Source organism: Pimephales promelas, chromosome 20 (assembly GCF_988280905.1).
Source record: "Pimephales promelas chromosome 20, fPimPro1.hap1.1, whole genome shotgun sequence".
NCBI classification, from domain to species: domain Eukaryota; kingdom Metazoa; phylum Chordata; class Actinopteri; order Cypriniformes; family Leuciscidae; genus Pimephales; species Pimephales promelas.
In genome coordinates, this window is record NC_142788.1 from 22,086,698 (window position 1) to 22,104,318 (window position 17,621).

The 17,621-nt window shown below is 40.2% G+C and overlaps 1 protein-coding gene across 13 annotated transcripts in view; it reads left to right on the forward strand.

Moving 5' to 3' along the window:
- The first annotated feature begins 623 nt into the window (after positions 1-623).
- The window catches only part of huwe1 (HECT, UBA and WWE domain containing E3 ubiquitin protein ligase 1), a 43,341-nt gene continuing 26,343 nt past the window's right edge, over positions 624-17,621 (forward strand). For 5 of the 13 annotated variants that reach the window (XM_089124276.1, XM_089124274.1, XM_089124273.1 and 2 more), the window contains exons 1-35: positions 624-719; positions 3,617-3,668; positions 4,556-4,625; positions 4,718-4,816; positions 4,896-5,102; positions 5,188-5,340; positions 5,728-5,790; positions 6,367-6,444; positions 6,606-6,653; positions 6,777-6,945; positions 7,069-7,169; positions 7,261-7,423; positions 7,516-7,643; positions 7,744-7,884; positions 7,982-8,087; positions 8,552-8,659; positions 8,761-8,862; positions 8,953-9,033; positions 9,257-9,363; positions 9,582-9,780; positions 9,884-9,975; positions 10,106-10,308; positions 10,441-10,498; positions 10,681-10,857; positions 10,984-11,229; positions 11,321-11,454; positions 12,811-12,911; positions 13,151-13,339; positions 13,447-13,663; positions 13,859-13,981; positions 14,991-15,228; positions 15,319-15,660; positions 16,787-16,909; positions 17,051-17,146; positions 17,304-17,573. In XM_089124276.1, the coding sequence (XP_088980402.1) occupies positions 4,581-4,625; positions 4,718-4,816; positions 4,896-5,102; positions 5,188-5,340; positions 5,728-5,790; positions 6,367-6,444; positions 6,606-6,653; positions 6,777-6,945; positions 7,069-7,169; positions 7,261-7,423; positions 7,516-7,643; positions 7,744-7,884; positions 7,982-8,087; positions 8,552-8,659; positions 8,761-8,862; positions 8,953-9,033; positions 9,257-9,363; positions 9,582-9,780; positions 9,884-9,975; positions 10,106-10,308; positions 10,441-10,498; positions 10,681-10,857; positions 10,984-11,229; positions 11,321-11,454; positions 12,811-12,911; positions 13,151-13,339; positions 13,447-13,663; positions 13,859-13,981; positions 14,991-15,228; positions 15,319-15,660; positions 16,787-16,909; positions 17,051-17,146; positions 17,304-17,573 (4,707 nt within the window). In that variant the 5' untranslated portion in view covers positions 624-719; positions 3,617-3,668; positions 4,556-4,580. Of the gene's footprint in view, positions 720-2,110; positions 2,277-2,451; positions 2,476-3,616; positions 3,669-4,555; positions 4,626-4,717; positions 4,817-4,895; positions 5,103-5,187; positions 5,341-5,727; positions 5,791-6,366; positions 6,445-6,605; positions 6,654-6,776; positions 6,946-7,068; positions 7,170-7,260; positions 7,424-7,515; positions 7,644-7,743; positions 7,885-7,981; positions 8,088-8,551; positions 8,660-8,760; positions 8,863-8,952; positions 9,034-9,256; positions 9,364-9,581; positions 9,781-9,883; positions 9,976-10,105; positions 10,309-10,440; positions 10,499-10,680; positions 10,858-10,983; positions 11,230-11,320; positions 11,455-12,810; positions 12,912-13,150; positions 13,340-13,446; positions 13,664-13,858; positions 13,982-14,990; positions 15,229-15,318; positions 15,661-16,786; positions 16,910-17,050; positions 17,147-17,303; positions 17,574-17,621 lie in introns of those variants that run through there. The other 8 variants (XM_039652527.2, XM_089124277.1, XM_039652521.2 and 5 more) reach the window with 7 other exon arrangements.

Here is a 17,621-nt window from a genome sequence, read left to right on the forward strand (position 1 = left end):
TTTTTCACGGCAACATAAAATTCTGGCAAAGACAACTATTTAAATGTGTTTCCTTTAACAACCGTCAGTGAACAGGTGGCATTGGAAAATTCTTAAAATTAATCATGATTTGGTAGGCTTTATTTACAGACCTATTTTCTGGATGGCATAATAAAAACATCTGTTTGAATTCTGTCAGATTTTTGCGGAAATACAAGATAGAATGCATTCACTGGTATCTGTTATGATCCAAATATTAACTTTGACAATGGAGACAATGGGGAGTTATACAAAAAAATGTTGATATATATGCTAGCTCTAATACAAATGCAAGATCTTTAGATTATGATGGGAAATACTTTTGCCATTTGGGCTTCAGGGTGTAGAAATTACAATAGGCAAACACACCTTATTGCCACCTTACTTGCATTATTGTATATTGGTTGTTGCATCTGTTTTCCTTCTTGGACAGTGCTTTTTTGGGTACCTGAAGTGTCAAGAGGAGTACAAAGGGAGCCATGTACAACCAAAAATGTATTATTATTCAGACATATATTTAATTATAGTGAATACTGATCATATTTTGTATCGTTATGTCTATGAGCAGATCACTGAAGGGGCTGGTCTGTGTGTCTACAACAGGCTACTATTGGAGCAGAGGAAGCCAACTGAAATATCGCGAGATTAACATCCCCACTCGCTGCTGTAAGATGGAGAAGTTATGTTGAGGCGCAATCGAGGTAAGAGCTTAAATATGTCTTTGTCTGTTTGGTGGAGACGTCTGTGGCTGACTCCACATGACAGTTAAGAGCAACCGACGGGTTTGCTTGCGAACCGTACGTGTCTACTGTCATTAAAATTAGTGTTTTTGATGCAAAGACCGGACACTTTGCTAATATAAACCGCCATTTTTAATTTGCGGTCGAACTAGCATTGTGGTGTGTTGAATGCTCGCGCGATGTGCGCGCGCATAGATAGACTGAAATCTGTTTACACTCAGTAGGAAGAATCTCAAATTAAATTTGATACTCGTGCGTGAGTGTAAATGATGTGAAATTGACGAGTAATGTCATATATGAGTCTATCAGTGGATCACGACGAATTGAGCATGCGTATGTGATCGCGTGTGCTTATGTGATAAATTAGATGTAACGTTACAATTTAAAATTGTTGTAGGATTTCTGCATTTCAGTCTTCAAGGCCTCAAAATTAGGCTTCAAAACATCCTGTTCTCTGTTTATGGATGTTCATACCCAATTATTTGCCTAGTCGTCAAGTCCAGCAACAGTCTTGACACCTAAATTCCTCTGGTATGGCCTTTAGGGGGTTACATTTCGCAATTTTGGGTGTAAAGTCATGTGGTCCCATTATAATATGCAAATTTCCTTCAGAAGAATTCACTGTTTATATCCCCCAGACATCTGTTTTGTATGATCTACTATAGAGACTACAGCTGATGGATAACATGGGTCAGTATAACCAAACTGACCCTGACTGATGTTGTAATGTGACTCCACCCCCCTTATCGGTTTTGTTTTATTATTATCTAAAATGATGCTGATGACTGGAATGAAGAAATGAAACATGCCAAACTACAGTAAACAGAGTATGGCAACTGTGTTCAGTCAATGACAAAATGATTAAAATCGAATTATAATCATACTATAAGTGTAATATATTATTATATAATCTAATATAATTATATTATTATTATATATATATATATATATATATATATATATATATATATATATATATATATATATATATAATTGATTATATAATCAATATTAGGATCAATAAAATACATATTTGGGAAATCTCTATTTTATATAATATCTTGACATGGTTCATTATCTCTTAATGTAGTTTATGAACAAAAATATTTCCAGATTTCCATCCAAATATTTCCATTTGCTTGAATGATTGCAGATGCATTATTCCAATTATATGTGAATCTTCAATATTTATAGCTCCTAGGTATTATTTCAGATACATGTATTTTTAACCTGATAAAGTAGACTTCAACATCATGTGTGACACGCTACGTTCGCCACAAATGCAGCTACGCACAAGTGCAGCAGTAAAAAGTGAGAAATTGAGCCGTCCACTGGAAGTCAGTGTTATGGTAGGCCCGAGTGGGAATGATTCAGCGAGATATTCTGCGTTTCTCAGCTAACCAACCACACCAGCGCATGCACGAGCATCTCATCCGCCGCCACCACCGCGCGCGCTTTACCGGCCACAGTTCATCGAGAGGAAGCGCTTGCTGAAAATGTCTGACAATATACGCTACGGTACGGCTGTGGAAGCGCTTTGACAGACGCTGTTTTTGTGAGCTGGATATTTGAGGGGAGTGAGCGGGTTTGCCGGAGCAGGCCAGGCTGAGCCGGGCTCTAGATTAGACCAGAGCATGTGTGCAGCCCGGAGGAAAAATATTGACCCGTGTAGCTTCGCTCCTGGCGTATTCCGCTACACTCGAGGCCTATATTAAAGGTTTGGCGAATGTTTGTTGGAAAAATGGCTATGGTAAAGATTTTAAGAGTGAGTTGAAGATTGCGGGTTTGTGTTGACATGTTGAGGGGAAATATGTGCTGCTTAGAGCTCTGTAGCTCGGAATCAAAGATGTCGCGCGAGCGGCTAACGGTCAAATTTCATTTCAGTTCGCGTCCGGTAATTTTGTTAACGTTTTTTCAAAACCCGGCGATGATCGTATTTTATCTGCGCCATTAACGTTAAATAAGTATGACGTGACCACGTTTATCCGCAAAACTTAGCTTGCTGACTGAGGTAGCTTGTTAGCAAGGGAAAACTAGATAGCATGTTAGCTACCCTTTTCCTCAAATTGATCTCCGTTTGCTGGCTTCTTTTGGTTAGAAATTGCCTAGTTAGTGAAATCATATATCGGGTTATTGTTTTATTTCCACAGTGGCTGTGTTAATTTCACTTGTTCTTACAATTTGTTTACGGTGTTGTACTTTCGTTTATGGGCTCCGGTTAGTAATGTCATTGTAATTTGATGTATTCGCTAACTAGCTGCTGTTACTCGCTCCCACGACTAACGTTACAACACCATTTGGTTCTCTGAGAAGAATTAAATGATTGTGTTTCTATAGTAATTACATTTATGTTTTAATAGCATAGCTAGGTAACGTTAAAGTTTTGTAATGTGTTGGCTTATTTTTCTATGTCAGGTTCCTTGGTCACAGGCCAGTGCTTCTCTTTGGCCGGGTTCAAGGTCCTAAATCAGTTTTGTTTCTCAGTAGGAGTGCACACGTTACTAAAAAACACTACATTAACAGCAAATCGAATAGTTGAATTCATTAAGGGCATGTTTGTAAGATGCTAGAAATTGTCTGTGCCCAGAATCTATGCCCTATATCTGAACCAATGTGGGTTGCTTTTCCCATGGCTTGTACTCAGACTTTTGTTAACTTTCTGCCAGCCCTGATTTAGTTTTTATTCTACAGCTAATTAGTATAGGATTGTTTTTGTCCATGTAGAATAATTATTTTAGATATACTTTAAATTGTCTCTTATGCTGTAGTGTGAGTTAGAGGTAATGTGCATTTGGCAGCAAGATCACAAACATTCTTATGTTAGATCTGTTTCACTTTCATCGTTCTTTTTTCTTTAGGTTTTTGCACATGAAAAAATGCCGTTAAGTTGGAATTGCCAAATCATATACCGTGAGTTTTTTACATTTTCTGAATATGAAGGGTTATCTGCTTTAACATAATTTGGATGAATGTTTACATTGATACTTTAGCACTTAATCCTGCATTTGGATCTGATTATTTATGAATATGTGATTGTTTTTGTATGACTCAAAAATACACCTCATAAGGGGTTTTCATACTGCACTTAACCCTGGGTTGTTGTCCTTATAAACCATTTTTTAACCCCCAGGTAAAGAAACATTTCACACTTACACGTTTTTGGGGTGTCAACCCCACATTACATTGCTACACTTGTATAGTGTGAAACGATGCGGTGTTAGAATGTTACAGCTAGAAGCAAGGCAACAGACACCTAGTTGTGTGCTTCGTATTTACATGCTTTAGACAGTCACAGAAACACCGCATGTTGTAGGAACAGTAGTTTGGCCGCATATTTAAAAGATGAGTGAAATAAAAGTGAAATAACTTGCCTTACAGGGGCTTTGGTATAATATGAGGGTGCACAATGCTAGAGGCTTTATGTACACAGGTCATGTGCTGCTTTCATCCAATCATTGACACTGACAATAAGGATTAGGACATTATTCCAGGGTTTAGGAATGTACTGTGTGAAAATTCAATTTATTAATACCCTGTATTCATTTTTAACCCTGGGTTAAGGTTAAGTGTGAAACCTGAAGCAAGATAACCCAAGACTCAGTTTATCCAAGGTTTAAAATGACCTTGGGTTAATTAGTTCAAGTGGGAAAAGCCCTTTAGTTTTTTTTTTTCATACTTTGGCGGTGCTATTATCGAATGTCATTCAGTAGCATGTATATAAGCATTATGCACTTAACAATTTGATTGAGCTTTTTATATTTTATTCTCCTTCATGATTTGTTGTGCTTTTTTTGTAGGAACAGAGTGTAGAAATTAGTGACCATGAAGGTTGACAGAAGTAAATTGAAGAAAACCCCCACTGAAGCGGTCAGTATGCAGGATTTCTGTGCATTTGGAGTATTTGAGGTCGTGTGTGTGCATTTCCTCATTGTTGACATGTTCTTGCGTTCCTCTTCCAGCCTGCCGACTGCAGGACTCTCATAGAGAAGCTGAAAGGATGCAGCGATGAACAGCTGTTGCTGGAACTGCAGCAAATCAAGACCTGGAACATTGGCAAGGTATGCACTAGCACATGTACCATCATAGTGTTTAATATGCATGTTCAGATCTCTATTGACGACCTGTTTCTCTTCACAGTGTGAGTTGTATCATTGGGTGGACCTGCTGGACCGTTTCGATGGCATCCTTTGTGATGCAGGGCAGACAGTGGAGACCATGGCATGGTTGTTGGTGTGCGACCGGCCAGAGAATGGGCAACTAAAAGCCTTATTGCTGGCAGTGCTCAACTTCACCGCGTTGTTAATCGAATACAGTTTTTCAAGACACCTTTACAGCTCTATAGAGGTACCAAAACCCCTGACCAACAAAATCTGCTGCTTTTAGCCTTAACTTGTTTTGAGTGTTTTCTTTTTTCTTTTTGTGTCTGTAGCACTTGACCACCCTTCTAGCATCATGTGACATGCAGGTGGTTCTGTCTGTGCTGAATCTCCTGTATGTGTTCAGCAAACGTTCCAACTACATCACCAGACTTGGCTCAGACAAGAGGAGCCCACTGCTTGCCCGTCTGCAACATCTGGCTGAGGTATGAAAGCTCTACTTTTAGTCATCATCATATTCATTTCTCAAATTCTCAGTTTTGATTGCTGGAGTCAAGAAGATTGAAATAGAAAGATTGAATGTGTCCGGAAGCAGATGTAAATCAACAGCCTTTGAAATTTGCAGCAGCAGCAGCATGCAGTGTTTTAAAAACACTTGTCATTTTTATGCTGATGTCTGATGCTAGTGTGAAATTTTGAATCCTTGTTGAAATGAGTTCATTTGTTCTGTATTGGTTTTTACTAAAGCAACATGCTGACCTGGCTCTGTACAGACAGATGCTTTCATGGTTTGTTCTCTGACATTTGAAGGTTGATGCGTGTTTTCTTTCATCCTACACCTTTTCCTGACTCTTTTATTTCCCCTGTTGTAGAGCTGGGGTGGTAAGGAGAATGGCTTTGGTCTTGCAGAGTGTTGCAGAGATTTGGCGTTGTCGGTATGCTATTGTGTTCTATTACATATTATAATATGTCTTTTTGAAAAGGGGAAAAACCAACGCTTTGGTATTAGCGATTTGAGTTGTATGTGTGCACCATTGATATAAAGTTATGGCTGAGTAATAAGGATTGCCCAGGGCTAGGATGAGAATGTTTAGGGGCAGTTGATGAAACCTTTACCAGTGTAGTGTTGTTACTAAATCCTACTTCCACTAACCATGTACATTTTTATGCCCTGCAAACTTGACTAACTTTAGGCCCATTCACACCAAGGAGGATAACGGTAAATGTGTAGTTCTCAAAATCATTCTAAATATAAAAGAATCCTCACCACAACAATAAAAATAATGGCACAGATAAACAATCACTTTCAGAACGATGTTTTTTCAAGCAGACAACATAACTGCAGTGCGTGCTTACAATAAAACAGAACGATATAGTCCGCTAATATAGTTAATCAACAAATATAGATATTGTAAAAGTGATCTTTATAGTTCTTGGTGTGAATGGGCCTTTAGTCATGCAATTTCCAAGTGTTTGTTTTTTCCTGATGTGTGTGTATTTGATTTATGCAGAAATATCCACCGAGTGCCACCACATTGCACTTTGAGTTTTATGCAGAACCCAGCTCTGAGGTCAAAGTGGAGAAAAAGGTATGCATGTAGTCATGATTCCCATTATTATGTCATTCTCATTCAGCACTGTTTTTTTTTTGTTTTGTTTCTTTTTTGTTAGGGATAACAGTTCATTTCTTTTTGTCCTGTTTTGTTTGTAGAAACCTTTAACCTTTGTTTTCCTTCTCCCCTCTTAACAGTCGAGCAGTAATACGCTACACTACATTCATATTGAACAACTAGATAAGGTGAGTTCCCATAATTGTTTTCATTTGCCATCCTTATGGAACAGTTAATGGAAGTGCATAGACCTTTAATAGCTATTGATTGCACTTTAATTTAATTTCTGCTTTCCCCCTGTGCGCCCTCAGATTTCTGAGAGCCCCTCAGAGATCATGGAGTCTCTGACAGCCATGTACAACATCCCTAAAGACAAACAAATATTGCTTTTTACACACATTCGCCTGGCTCACGGCTTCTCCAACCACAAGAGAAGACTGCAGGCCGTGCAAGCCAGGCTGCATGCCATCTCTATACTCGGTAAGTGACCCCTCTGGTACTGACCAAAATAAGTACAGGTATTTATATTCATGAAACGGCACTAGGCTCATATGTAAAAAAAAAAAAATATATATTAAAAAAAATAAATGTTTTTGTGTGCAGTGTACTCCAACGCCCTCCAGGAGTCAGCCAATAGCATACTCTACAATGGGCTTATAGAGGAGCTAGTGGATGTACTTCAGATCACAGACAAACAGCTGGTGGTGGGTAGCAATTATTAATGTTCGCTATATGGTATAAATACTTGTTTAGAGTGATTGCCAAGAGTTTTATTTTATTGACGAACCCTCAAAGTTATTGTTGCAGGACATTAAGGCCGCCTCTTTGCGCACGTTGACATCCATAGTCCACCTGGAGCGCACCCCCAAACTCTCCAACATTATTGACTGCACAGGAACAGCTTCCTACCATGGGTTTCTGCCTGTGCTTGTCCGCAACTGCATACAGGCTATGATCGGTGAGGTGATTTTAGCTGATTTCTTTACTTCAGCTTTTTCATGGGTTTTTGGTTTGATGACATACTGTTCTTATTTTTGCTGGGGATTTCAGACCCACTGATGGAGCCATACCCCCACCAATTTGCCACAGCCCTCTTCTCCTTCCTCTACCACCTGGCTAGTTATGATGCAGGCGGAGAGGCCTTAGTATCTTGTGGTATGATGGAGGCGTTGCTAAAGGTTGGTGCTTTGCAGCTTCCTCTCCAGCTTCCTCAATTTTGTAGCATTTAATAAGGTGTTATGTGAGGGTGTATTGTGATCCATGCCACTTCTACATCAGGTGATCAAGTTCCTTGGGGACGAGCAGGACCAGATTACCTTTGTGACGCGGGCAGTGAGAGTTGTGGATCTCATCACCAATCTGGACATGGCTGCTTTTCAGTCTCATGGCGGCCTTTCAATCTTTATCTGCAGATTGGAGGTATTGAAAGCCACCCCTTGTTCCTGCGAAAACTATTCAGCTTTTTGCCCTCTGCCCTTTTGTTGACGGAATGTGACCCCATTGTTTCTCTGTGCAGCACGAGGTTGACCTCTCCAGGAAAGAGTGCCCTTTTGTAATCAAACCAAAGATCCAGAGGCCCAGCACAGCTACTGAGACCGAGGACATGGACACAGATATGGACAGTTAGTACCATCACTGTTTACTATGTTGCAGTGGCACTATATTTAGTTTATCCTCTCTCAGATCTATGTATAGTATGCAAAAACTCTTATCTCCCCACTGGGGTTTTGTAATGACTAATAAGAAATAAAATATTTCACTTTTTCTCACTATTATGTAATTTTAAACTGGTATGACTGATTTTCTTCTGTAGAACCCAGAATACATTACCAGATATCCAAGCTTTTTTCCTCCCTATATTAAAAGTACATAGTAATCACTGGCTGTCTAGCTTCAAACAGGATGTAAAGGCACAATATGACACATGCACCATATTATAAGTCTTCTAAAGCCAAATGATAGATGTAGGGTTTTGGAATGATGACACAATTTTCTTTTTTTGTGTGAAATGCTCCTAGAATATTCAAAGTTTATATATTTTATATTTCATTTTTCTAAAGTCAGTAAAATGCTTTTGTCAATGTAGTGTCAGAGGTTGCCATGGAGAGCAGTCCTGGCCCATCCACTTCTTCTGGTTCCAGAGCAGAGACAGATTTGCGAACGCAGAGCAATGCAGCCAGCACCCCCAGAGCAGGTACAATATGTACATTAATTTGCAAGTCAATGGCTTTCCGTTATAGTGGTACTAGTTAAACGATGGAAATTTGATTATGCATATTTTTTCTTTCCTAACAGGAGTGCAGTGCATCCCTCAGAGGGCTGCTCTATTGAAATCTATGTTAAACTTCTTGAAAAAAGCCATTCAGGACCCTGCATTCTCTGACGGCATTCGTCATGGTATAAAACTCACTAGATTTAACGATGCTATTGTGGTTAAGTATTTTAATTTGCCAAAAGTAATGTTCACTGCCTTTGCACTCTTTATAGTAATGGATGGGTCCCTCCCTACCTCTCTGAAACACATCATCAGTAATGCAGAGTATTATGGACCCTCGCTGTTTCTTCTGGGTAAGCACATGGAGAACAGAACTTCTAGTGGTGTTGAAATATTAGCTGAACTCTTTATGCACAACTTTCAAGGTCTTCTCTGCATACAGGAGTAGAAAGTTGCAAGTGCAGAAGTCTCTCAGACCTTTGAACATTGTGAAATCAATTAGTTTGAATCTTGTCTATTTATTTGCCTGGCCTATAGGTCAGTTTCTCACTCTATTTCTCTCACTCTCTGTTTCAGCAACGGAGGTTGTCACAGTGTTTGTGTTCCAGGAGCCCTCTCTATTGTCATCTCTGCAGGACAATGGTCTCACTGATGTCATGCTTCATGCACTGCTCATCAAAGACGTGAGTCTGCCATAACATAAACTTTTGTTTTTACTTTTTATCTTATGCCCACATATTCTGTCCATTAAAAGCTCCTGTTGTCTGTTTCAAGGTCTTTGACCACCCCAAATTCAGTCATGCTAGACACTCCATATCCCCTTTCCTCCTAAATCCCTCTATATTTTTCATTTGCTGTATTCCTCCTTGCATATTCCAGCAGCTCATCACACACCTTTTAGACCTTTTATTTGTTTGTAAAGGTTCCTGCCACCAGAGAAGTGCTGGGTTCCCTGCCTAACGTCTTCAGCGCCCTGTGCTTGAATGCCCGTGGTCTGCACTCATTTGTGCAGTGCCAGCCCTTTGAGCGGCTGTTCAAGGTGCTGCTCTCACCAGACTACCTGCCTGCCATGCGCCGCAGACGCAGCTCTGATCCACTAGGTGAGTGTCCCCCATAGGTGTATCTTTTTCTCCGCACAGTCGTTGACTTGTTTTTGGACATAATGGGAATGTTTCTAACAGTCAGTATTATTTTATGAAACAGGTGACACCGCCTCTAACTTGGGCAGTGCTGTCGACGAGCTAATGCGGCACCAGCCCACGCTTAAAACGGACGCTACAACAGCCATCATCAAGGTAAAAGCAGCTTGTGCAACATTGACGCGTTACTTTTAGAAATGCCCTTTTATTGCAGTGTAATTTGCATATTTAAACTCGCATTCATTCTGAGACCTGGAATTTTGATTACTGTCTTGCCCTTTAACAGTTGCTAGAGGAGATCTGCAACTTGGGCCGATCGCCAGAGTACATCTGCCAGAAACCCTCCATACAGAAAGCAGACGGGACCGTCACTGTGCCTCCAGCTCGATCAAACCATGCTGCAGAGGAGGCATCCAGTGAGGATGAGGAGGAGGAAGAGGCTCTACATACCTTTAGCCAACAGCAGGGGGAGCCAGAAAGCAACAGGCAGTTAGTGCATCAAAATAGCTTCTAGTATATAGGGCAGACAAGGAAATTTAGTATTCCTTTTGTTCAATGCCATATGTGAGAAATCAATGTTGATAAATGGGGTGTTTTTTAACAATTGGATGTTATCTACAGAGTGGTGGGAACAGAAGAGCGAATCCCCATTCCTCTTATGGATTACATCCTGAATGTGGTACGTGCGGATTTAGACACTTTGTATATCATTTTATTTAATGTTTTATCTCATTATTATTCTTCAGACTATATTCTGATCACATAAGCTCAGTTCATTGGCTGTTTATCAAAACTCAAGTCTGTTTTTAGACAATAGAACTTACTGGACTGGAACTAAAATATGTGCTTGTTTGCTTTTAGATGAAATTTGTGGAGTCCATTCTGAGTAACAACACAACTGATGACCATTGTCAAGAATTTGTCAACCAGAAAGGACTTCTTCCATTGGTGTCAATTCTTGGGCTCCCCAACCTGCCCATTGACTTCCCCACCTCTGCTGCCTGCCAAGCTGTGGCAGGAGTCTGCAAATCTATACTAGTTAGTGACTCCTACCTAAAGGATATCCAGCAGTTTTACCGTTTCAGGAATTTTCCTATAGATGCAGTGATATTTACTGTTTAATTTGATTCTTTTAACGCTTCTCTTTGTCTCACTTTGTCTTAGACTTTGTCCCATGAGCCGAAAGTTCTCCAGGAGGGTCTGTGTCAGTTGGACAGCATATTGTCTGCTCTGGAGCCTCTTCACCGGCCCATCGAGGTTCCTGGTGGCTCTGTTCTGCTCAGAGAACTGGCCAATGCAGGCCATGTCACAGATGCCACATTGTCGGCACGTGCCACCCCACTGCTACATGCCCTAACAGCGGCACATGCGTACATCCTCATGTTCGTTCATACCTGCAGAGTCGGACAGGTATGCATATATGCAGCTTTTTGTAAACATTTTCAATAATTAATTAAAGTTGATAATCAATTAATCTGTTGATTTATTTCTTTGTTTTCAGAGTGAGATCCGTGCGATCTCAGTGAATCAGTGGGGATCTCAACTGGGTCTTAGTGTTCTGAACAAACTGAGTCAGCTCTACTGCTCTCTGGTGTGGGAGAGCACTGTGCTGCTGTCTCTCTGTACACCAAACAGGTTAGTACTGCTCTCATCTCACCCATGGAGAACACATGGTGGACCTTTTATTAATCCACTCCAAAGGCATTTTTAAATCCACATGATGTTTAAAGTCCGCATAAAATGAAAATGAACCCTATCTGTTTTGTGAATGCATAATTTTATTGTGAAGGATTCATCCATGTAAACCACCTCTGGTTACATATTCCAGACTTCTTCAATTATGTAATTGCTTAAATTGCCTCCACAATAAACTGCAGGTATGAGTGTTATCCCCACATCTCAAAATCCAATCAACAACTGATTAATAGAAGTCCATACCCTACATATTGTGTTCTTTCTTTTTTTTTTTTTTTTTAATAATCTGTTAGGCTCACATGTATGTCACAATGGACCCTTTTCACATTTCAGGGCTTCTCAGAAGCGGAAGTAGTCAGGGGTGTAAACTTCTATAGTGATGAATGGGAGATGACTGCAATGCTCTAATAGCAAAAGAAAAAAAATGTTTTTTCAATAGAGAAAAAATAAAGAGAGATTGATTATGGCAGCTAGAAGAGAGAATGATGTGAAATTTGCACACGGCAACCTCCCTGTCTTTCTCTTGAAACCAACACGGAAGTGAATTAAACTGTTAATGGAAACCCATCTCTCCTCAGTCATTCTCCATTTAACATTTAAACAGCGCATCGCGTTCTGTTATGACAGTAACATGACGACACTCTCTTCAAGATCAATGTTCCCATTATTATACTTTATTTGTAGATAAAGGTTTATTGTTTGCATAAAATGACTTGATGTTGCTGGAGTTTATCGCACTTTCTAAATCTAAATCATTACTCCTTTCTCCCCGGTGTCTGTTAGATTACAGCACTGGAGTAGAGAGCACTATGAATTGTTCTTAATGCGCACTGTAACTGAAATTTAAAATTGTTAAAAGAAAAAGCTCAATAAACTTGCATAAATAAAATGCATTAAAGGGATACTCCACCCAAAAATTGTCATTGTTGTTGCAAAGCTGTATGAGTTTTTTTTCTTCTGCTGAACACAAAGGAAGTTGTTTTGAAGAATGATTGGAACCAAACAGTTGTGGGGCACCATTGACTTCCATAGTAAAAAAAAAAACTATGGAAGTCAATGGTGCCCCACAACTGTTTGGTTCCAATCGATCTTCAAAATATCTTTCTTTGTGTTCAGCAGAAGAAAGAAATCATACAGGTTTGCAACAACTTGAGGGTATAAGCGCTTTTGAAATTGTTAGAATGCTAACGATTTCAAAAGGTGCCTAGCCTATGCACTTTCAGTGCTTGGCCCCTAATTAGGCCATATCGAAGAAAGCCGTTGTCTACTAGCTGAAATGTTGTGTTTTTTTTGCAGTTTGCCTCCTGGATGTGAGTTTGGTCAGGCCGACATGCAGAAACTTGTGCCTAAGGAGGATAAACCATCCAGCAGCACAGCTGCTGCAGGCCGGAGAAATGGTAAAATACTGCAATACGGCATATGAAGTCTTTATATAAAGCTCACTACCTTTCTCTGCCTCATTTGATATGATTTATGTAAAAAAAAAAAGTGGGGTTATTTTAGCCACCAGTTTCACTATTTTATTTCCTTCTTTCTTTTTGTATCTTAGTTCCTTTTATTTGCATTTCATGCCTTTCTTTTGCTGGTTTGCATTTGCTTTTTTTTTTTTTTTCTAAAGCCATTCTCTCTCCACCAGCTGAGACTGAGACCCTGTCTGTCGGGGTGGATCCCTCTGCTCAGGGTTTGCTGGAAGGAATGGGCCTGGATGGAGACTCTCTCGCTCCCATGGAGACGGATGAGCCCACAGCCACTGACCCAAAGACCAAGTCCAAACTCACCCCTGCCATGGCAACACGTATCAAACAAATTAAGCCTTTGCTCTCAGGTCAGCTATCTTAGAAACTTTATTTACTGCCTGCTCCCAAGTAAAATGAGAAATCGTGAATAAAAGTGTGCTTTGTTTTTGACTTATGTATTTCTTTATCTCCCCAGCCTCTTCTCGTTTGGGCAGGGCTCTGGCTGAGCTGTTTGGACTGCTGGTGAAGCTTTGTGTGGGCTCACCTGTCCGTCAGCGACGCTCTCACCATACCACCAGCACAGGCACGGCCCCAACACCAGCTGCTCGGGCCACAGCGTCATCTCTTACTAAACTCCTCACCAAGGGCTTGAGCTGGCAGCCTCCTCCTTACACGCCCACACCACGTTTCAGGTAAACACCTGCAACTTTTTAGCAAAGTTTACTCTATAATTCTGTTCTGAACATAGCATTTATATCTTCAATGATAGTTTAGTAAAAGGAGCTGCTCTTAGTCCAGTGTAAACAGACTGCCTTGTGCCTGAGCCTTTTCTTTCCTGGTGTTGTATAAAACTAATATTTATCAATGTGCTTCTATGCCCTAATCAGGCTGACTTTCTTTATCTGCTCTGTGGGCTTTACGTCACCCATGTTGTTTGATGAGAGGAAATATCCATACCATCTGATGCTACAGAAGTTCTTCTGTTCTGGTGGCCATGATGCTTTGTTTGAGTGAGTAGAAAAGTTTTATTTATTTTCTTTTTGCTGTTTACTAGGTCATAGGCTAAGTTTCCCACGGTCATGGAAATTGTAAATCTTAGACCTGGGTTATTTGATCTGTAGTGAATGGGTTGTTGACATTAACTGCTTTTGTTAAGTGAACAACCAAAACATTGTAACAGTATTTATATTATTTTAAGATTATACATGCTGTAATTTATAATTAATTATACTGTTTTTATAATTCCATATTCAGAGACTACATGGAATATAAAATTTGTAAATGTAAAATATATTTTTAATACTGCAAGGCTATTTAAAATGACTATTAAAGAGTATATCATTCATCTGCTATCCAAATATATATTTTCTATTTTGTTCGGCTATGAAATTAATCAAACTTATTTTGTTTATCACCCCCAAAAAAACAATGAAAATATGAGTTTATGGAGGTGTACAGAGAGTTTGTAACAAAAGCTGTCCCAAAGCATAAAAAATAAAACTTGCTGAAAAATAAACCAAAATAACTTGCTGTTCATCAGCACTTCCTACAGACTGCATTTGTCTTTATGGAATGCAAAATTTCGGCTATGTCCTCTAATTGACATGATTTTGTGTGGCTGTCTTACCTACACCCTGTGCCATCTCCTTTTTTTGTTTTATGTCTGGTGGCAACCAGCTTTGAAATGCAATACCTCCACCTACTATGTTGGAGTTAGCTAGGTCACTGGTGCTAGTAATCTAGTGATATTATCAGGTTAGGGGGTGTAATGGCACTGAATACATTTGAAACACCGCGCCTACATTTGAAATAATGACATTTTGGTCAGCGAGAAAAATTATCCTACAAATCATTCGGTTTAAAAATGCGTTCTGAAAACCGAACCGAAAGCCTTGTACCAATAAACTGAATTTTAAATATAAACTGAATTTTAAAATCCTTCTTCAGTAATTATGCTGTATTGGCTTTTAGTATTATAATTATTTTTATAAGTAAGTAAAAATGCTTCATGTTCATCAGGACATTTAATTGGGCCCTGTCCATGGGTGGTAAAGTACCTGTGTCGGAGGGCTTGGAACACTCTGAGCTGCCTGATGGGACGGGAGAGTTTCTAGATGCCTGGTTGATGCTAGTAGAGAAGATGGTGAACCCCAGCACAGTTCTGGACTCCCCACACTCTCTGCCCGCTAAAGTGCCTGGAGCAACACTCAATGCCCCACAGTTCAGCGCCTTGCGCTTTCTCATCGTCACCCAGAAGGTAGGAATGCCATTATTGTCAGTGTAAATTATATAAATACACTACAATTGGTTCATTATGACAATACAAATGTTTCATCTGTTGTTGTAGGCTGCATTCAGCTGTATACGTAACCTATGGAACCGTAAGCCCTTGAAGGTCTACGGTGGACGAATGGCTGAGTCCATGCTGGCCATTCTGTGTCACATCCTACGAGGAGAACCTATCATCCAGGAGAGGCTCTCCAAAGAAAGGGAGGGTACTGTTCGGCCTGAGGAGGAGAGCAGCTCCACAAGTGCTGGGGGAACAAGTGGCCCTGCAGCACCAGGGGGAGTAGTTGGAGAAGGAGTGCCTGGAAGTGCCAATGGAAGCTCTACTGCAGGCTCTACAGAGGAGGGGAGCAACTCAACAACTCGCAGAGAGCCACAAGTCAACCAAGCTCAGCTCACTCAGGTACAGTGGTGGAAAGAGTACTGAAAACATCCCTTACATTTTACACGGCTACATTTACTCGCATTGTAATGCTGATAACATAACTTGTTGTAAGGAAAATTGTGCAATAAATATAGGGAAGTTATATCCGGGGAAACTTACAAAAGTAATAAACACTCTCTTTGTAGTCTCAGCGAAGCTGTTTTATCAGCAGCATCCACAAAAAAAAGTTGAACTTCAATAATATTTTTGAACATAAGTGCACTTGCTAAATGAAGGCGGATTGTATGAAATTGATCAACCAAAAAACACTGTTTATTAACGAGTTTTAGTCACGCACTGACAGAAATGCAGTTTAAGTTAACGCCACTGTGCACTGCATACCGAGCACTAGATAGAACCACGGCAGTTCACATATCGCTACATGCGTCTCTCTATTATGTGAATTAATTGGGAGCGTGAATTCACAGCATTATTAATGTACCTTATCATATTATAGGAAAACACTGATATCTCAATTGACTTGATGCTTGAAGAATGCATTTCCACAGCAGCCACGAGTAACTGCAGATATAGGCTAGCGGTTAAAGTTTTCAATGCAGAATTTGCTTTGAATCACGAGACCGATTACTCGATCCAATCACGTTATTGGATAAACATAAAATTAAAACAAGCATGTGAAGAGTAATGACCACAAACAGAATGAAAATAGCAGAGAAAAAGTACTGATACATCATTTAAAATGTACTCAAGTAAATGTAAAATTACACAATTTTTAAACTACTCAAAAGTACCATTTCTGATAAAAACAACTTAATTACAGTAACTTGAGTATTTGTAATTCGTTACTTCACACCCCTGCTCAGGTAACGTCACTTCCTGTTGTAGGTCTCTATGAAATTTGTTACATTTTTCCAAATACATCCAACTGTTGGCAAATTCAGTGACACTCTGGGGAATACAGTAAATTCCGATTTTATGAATCCGAGTGGATTCTGTGATTCTGTCTGTGTTTTCCTGCATCACAGAAATAATAGGGCTCTATTGTTGTTAGTTGATAATAAGGTTTTTGTACTGTAATTAGAAATATGTAATACCTGAAAAAAGCTATTAGCCAGTGCTAACCAGCCAAATCTGTCCTTCACAGCTAATGGACATGGGCTTCTCCAGAGAGCATGCAATGGAGTCTCTACTGAACACCAGCACTATGGAACAGGCCACCGAGTACCTGCTTACACACCCTCCACCACTGATCAGCGCAGCTGTCAGAGTAAGACCCTAACACGACACAACCCTCTCTCTTTCTCTCATACACACACACAGACACACACACACACACACGCGCACACACAGACAGGATGCACACACGAGGTATAAGCTAGTGTAGTCACTGTGAGCTTTGTTTCTGTAGGAGTTCACCATGTCTGAAGAAGACCAGATGATGCGGGCCATTGCCATGTCTCTAGGTCAAGAAGTTAGCATGGAGCAGCGCTCAGACTCACCTGAGGTGGGCACCTACACACTCATTATTACATCACTAAAATAGGAATTAATAAGTAGTGCAGCATAGGTCATCTCACCTGCCTACTTCACATTTTCTTCAGCAAGCATTCTCTGCCTTTGAACAGACACACAAATCACACCCTGTTAATTTTTGTCTGTAGGAAGCTGCTCGCCGACGTGAGGAGGATGAGAGGAGAGCGAGGGAGCGGGTAGAAGAGGAAGAAGCACGCTGTCTGGAGCGCTTCCTGGAAGCTGAGCCTCTAGACACCACAGAGCTACATTCCTTCACCGACTCAATGCTCCCTGGCTGCTTCCACCTGCTCGACGAGCTGCCGGACACAGTATACCGCCTCTGTGATCTGCTCATGACTGCTGTTAAAAGGAACGGCCCTGAATACAGAGACCTCATCCTCAGACAGGTGGTCAATCAGGTCAGTAAGCTTTTATGTGCTCACAGAAACACATTTGCAATATTTGCT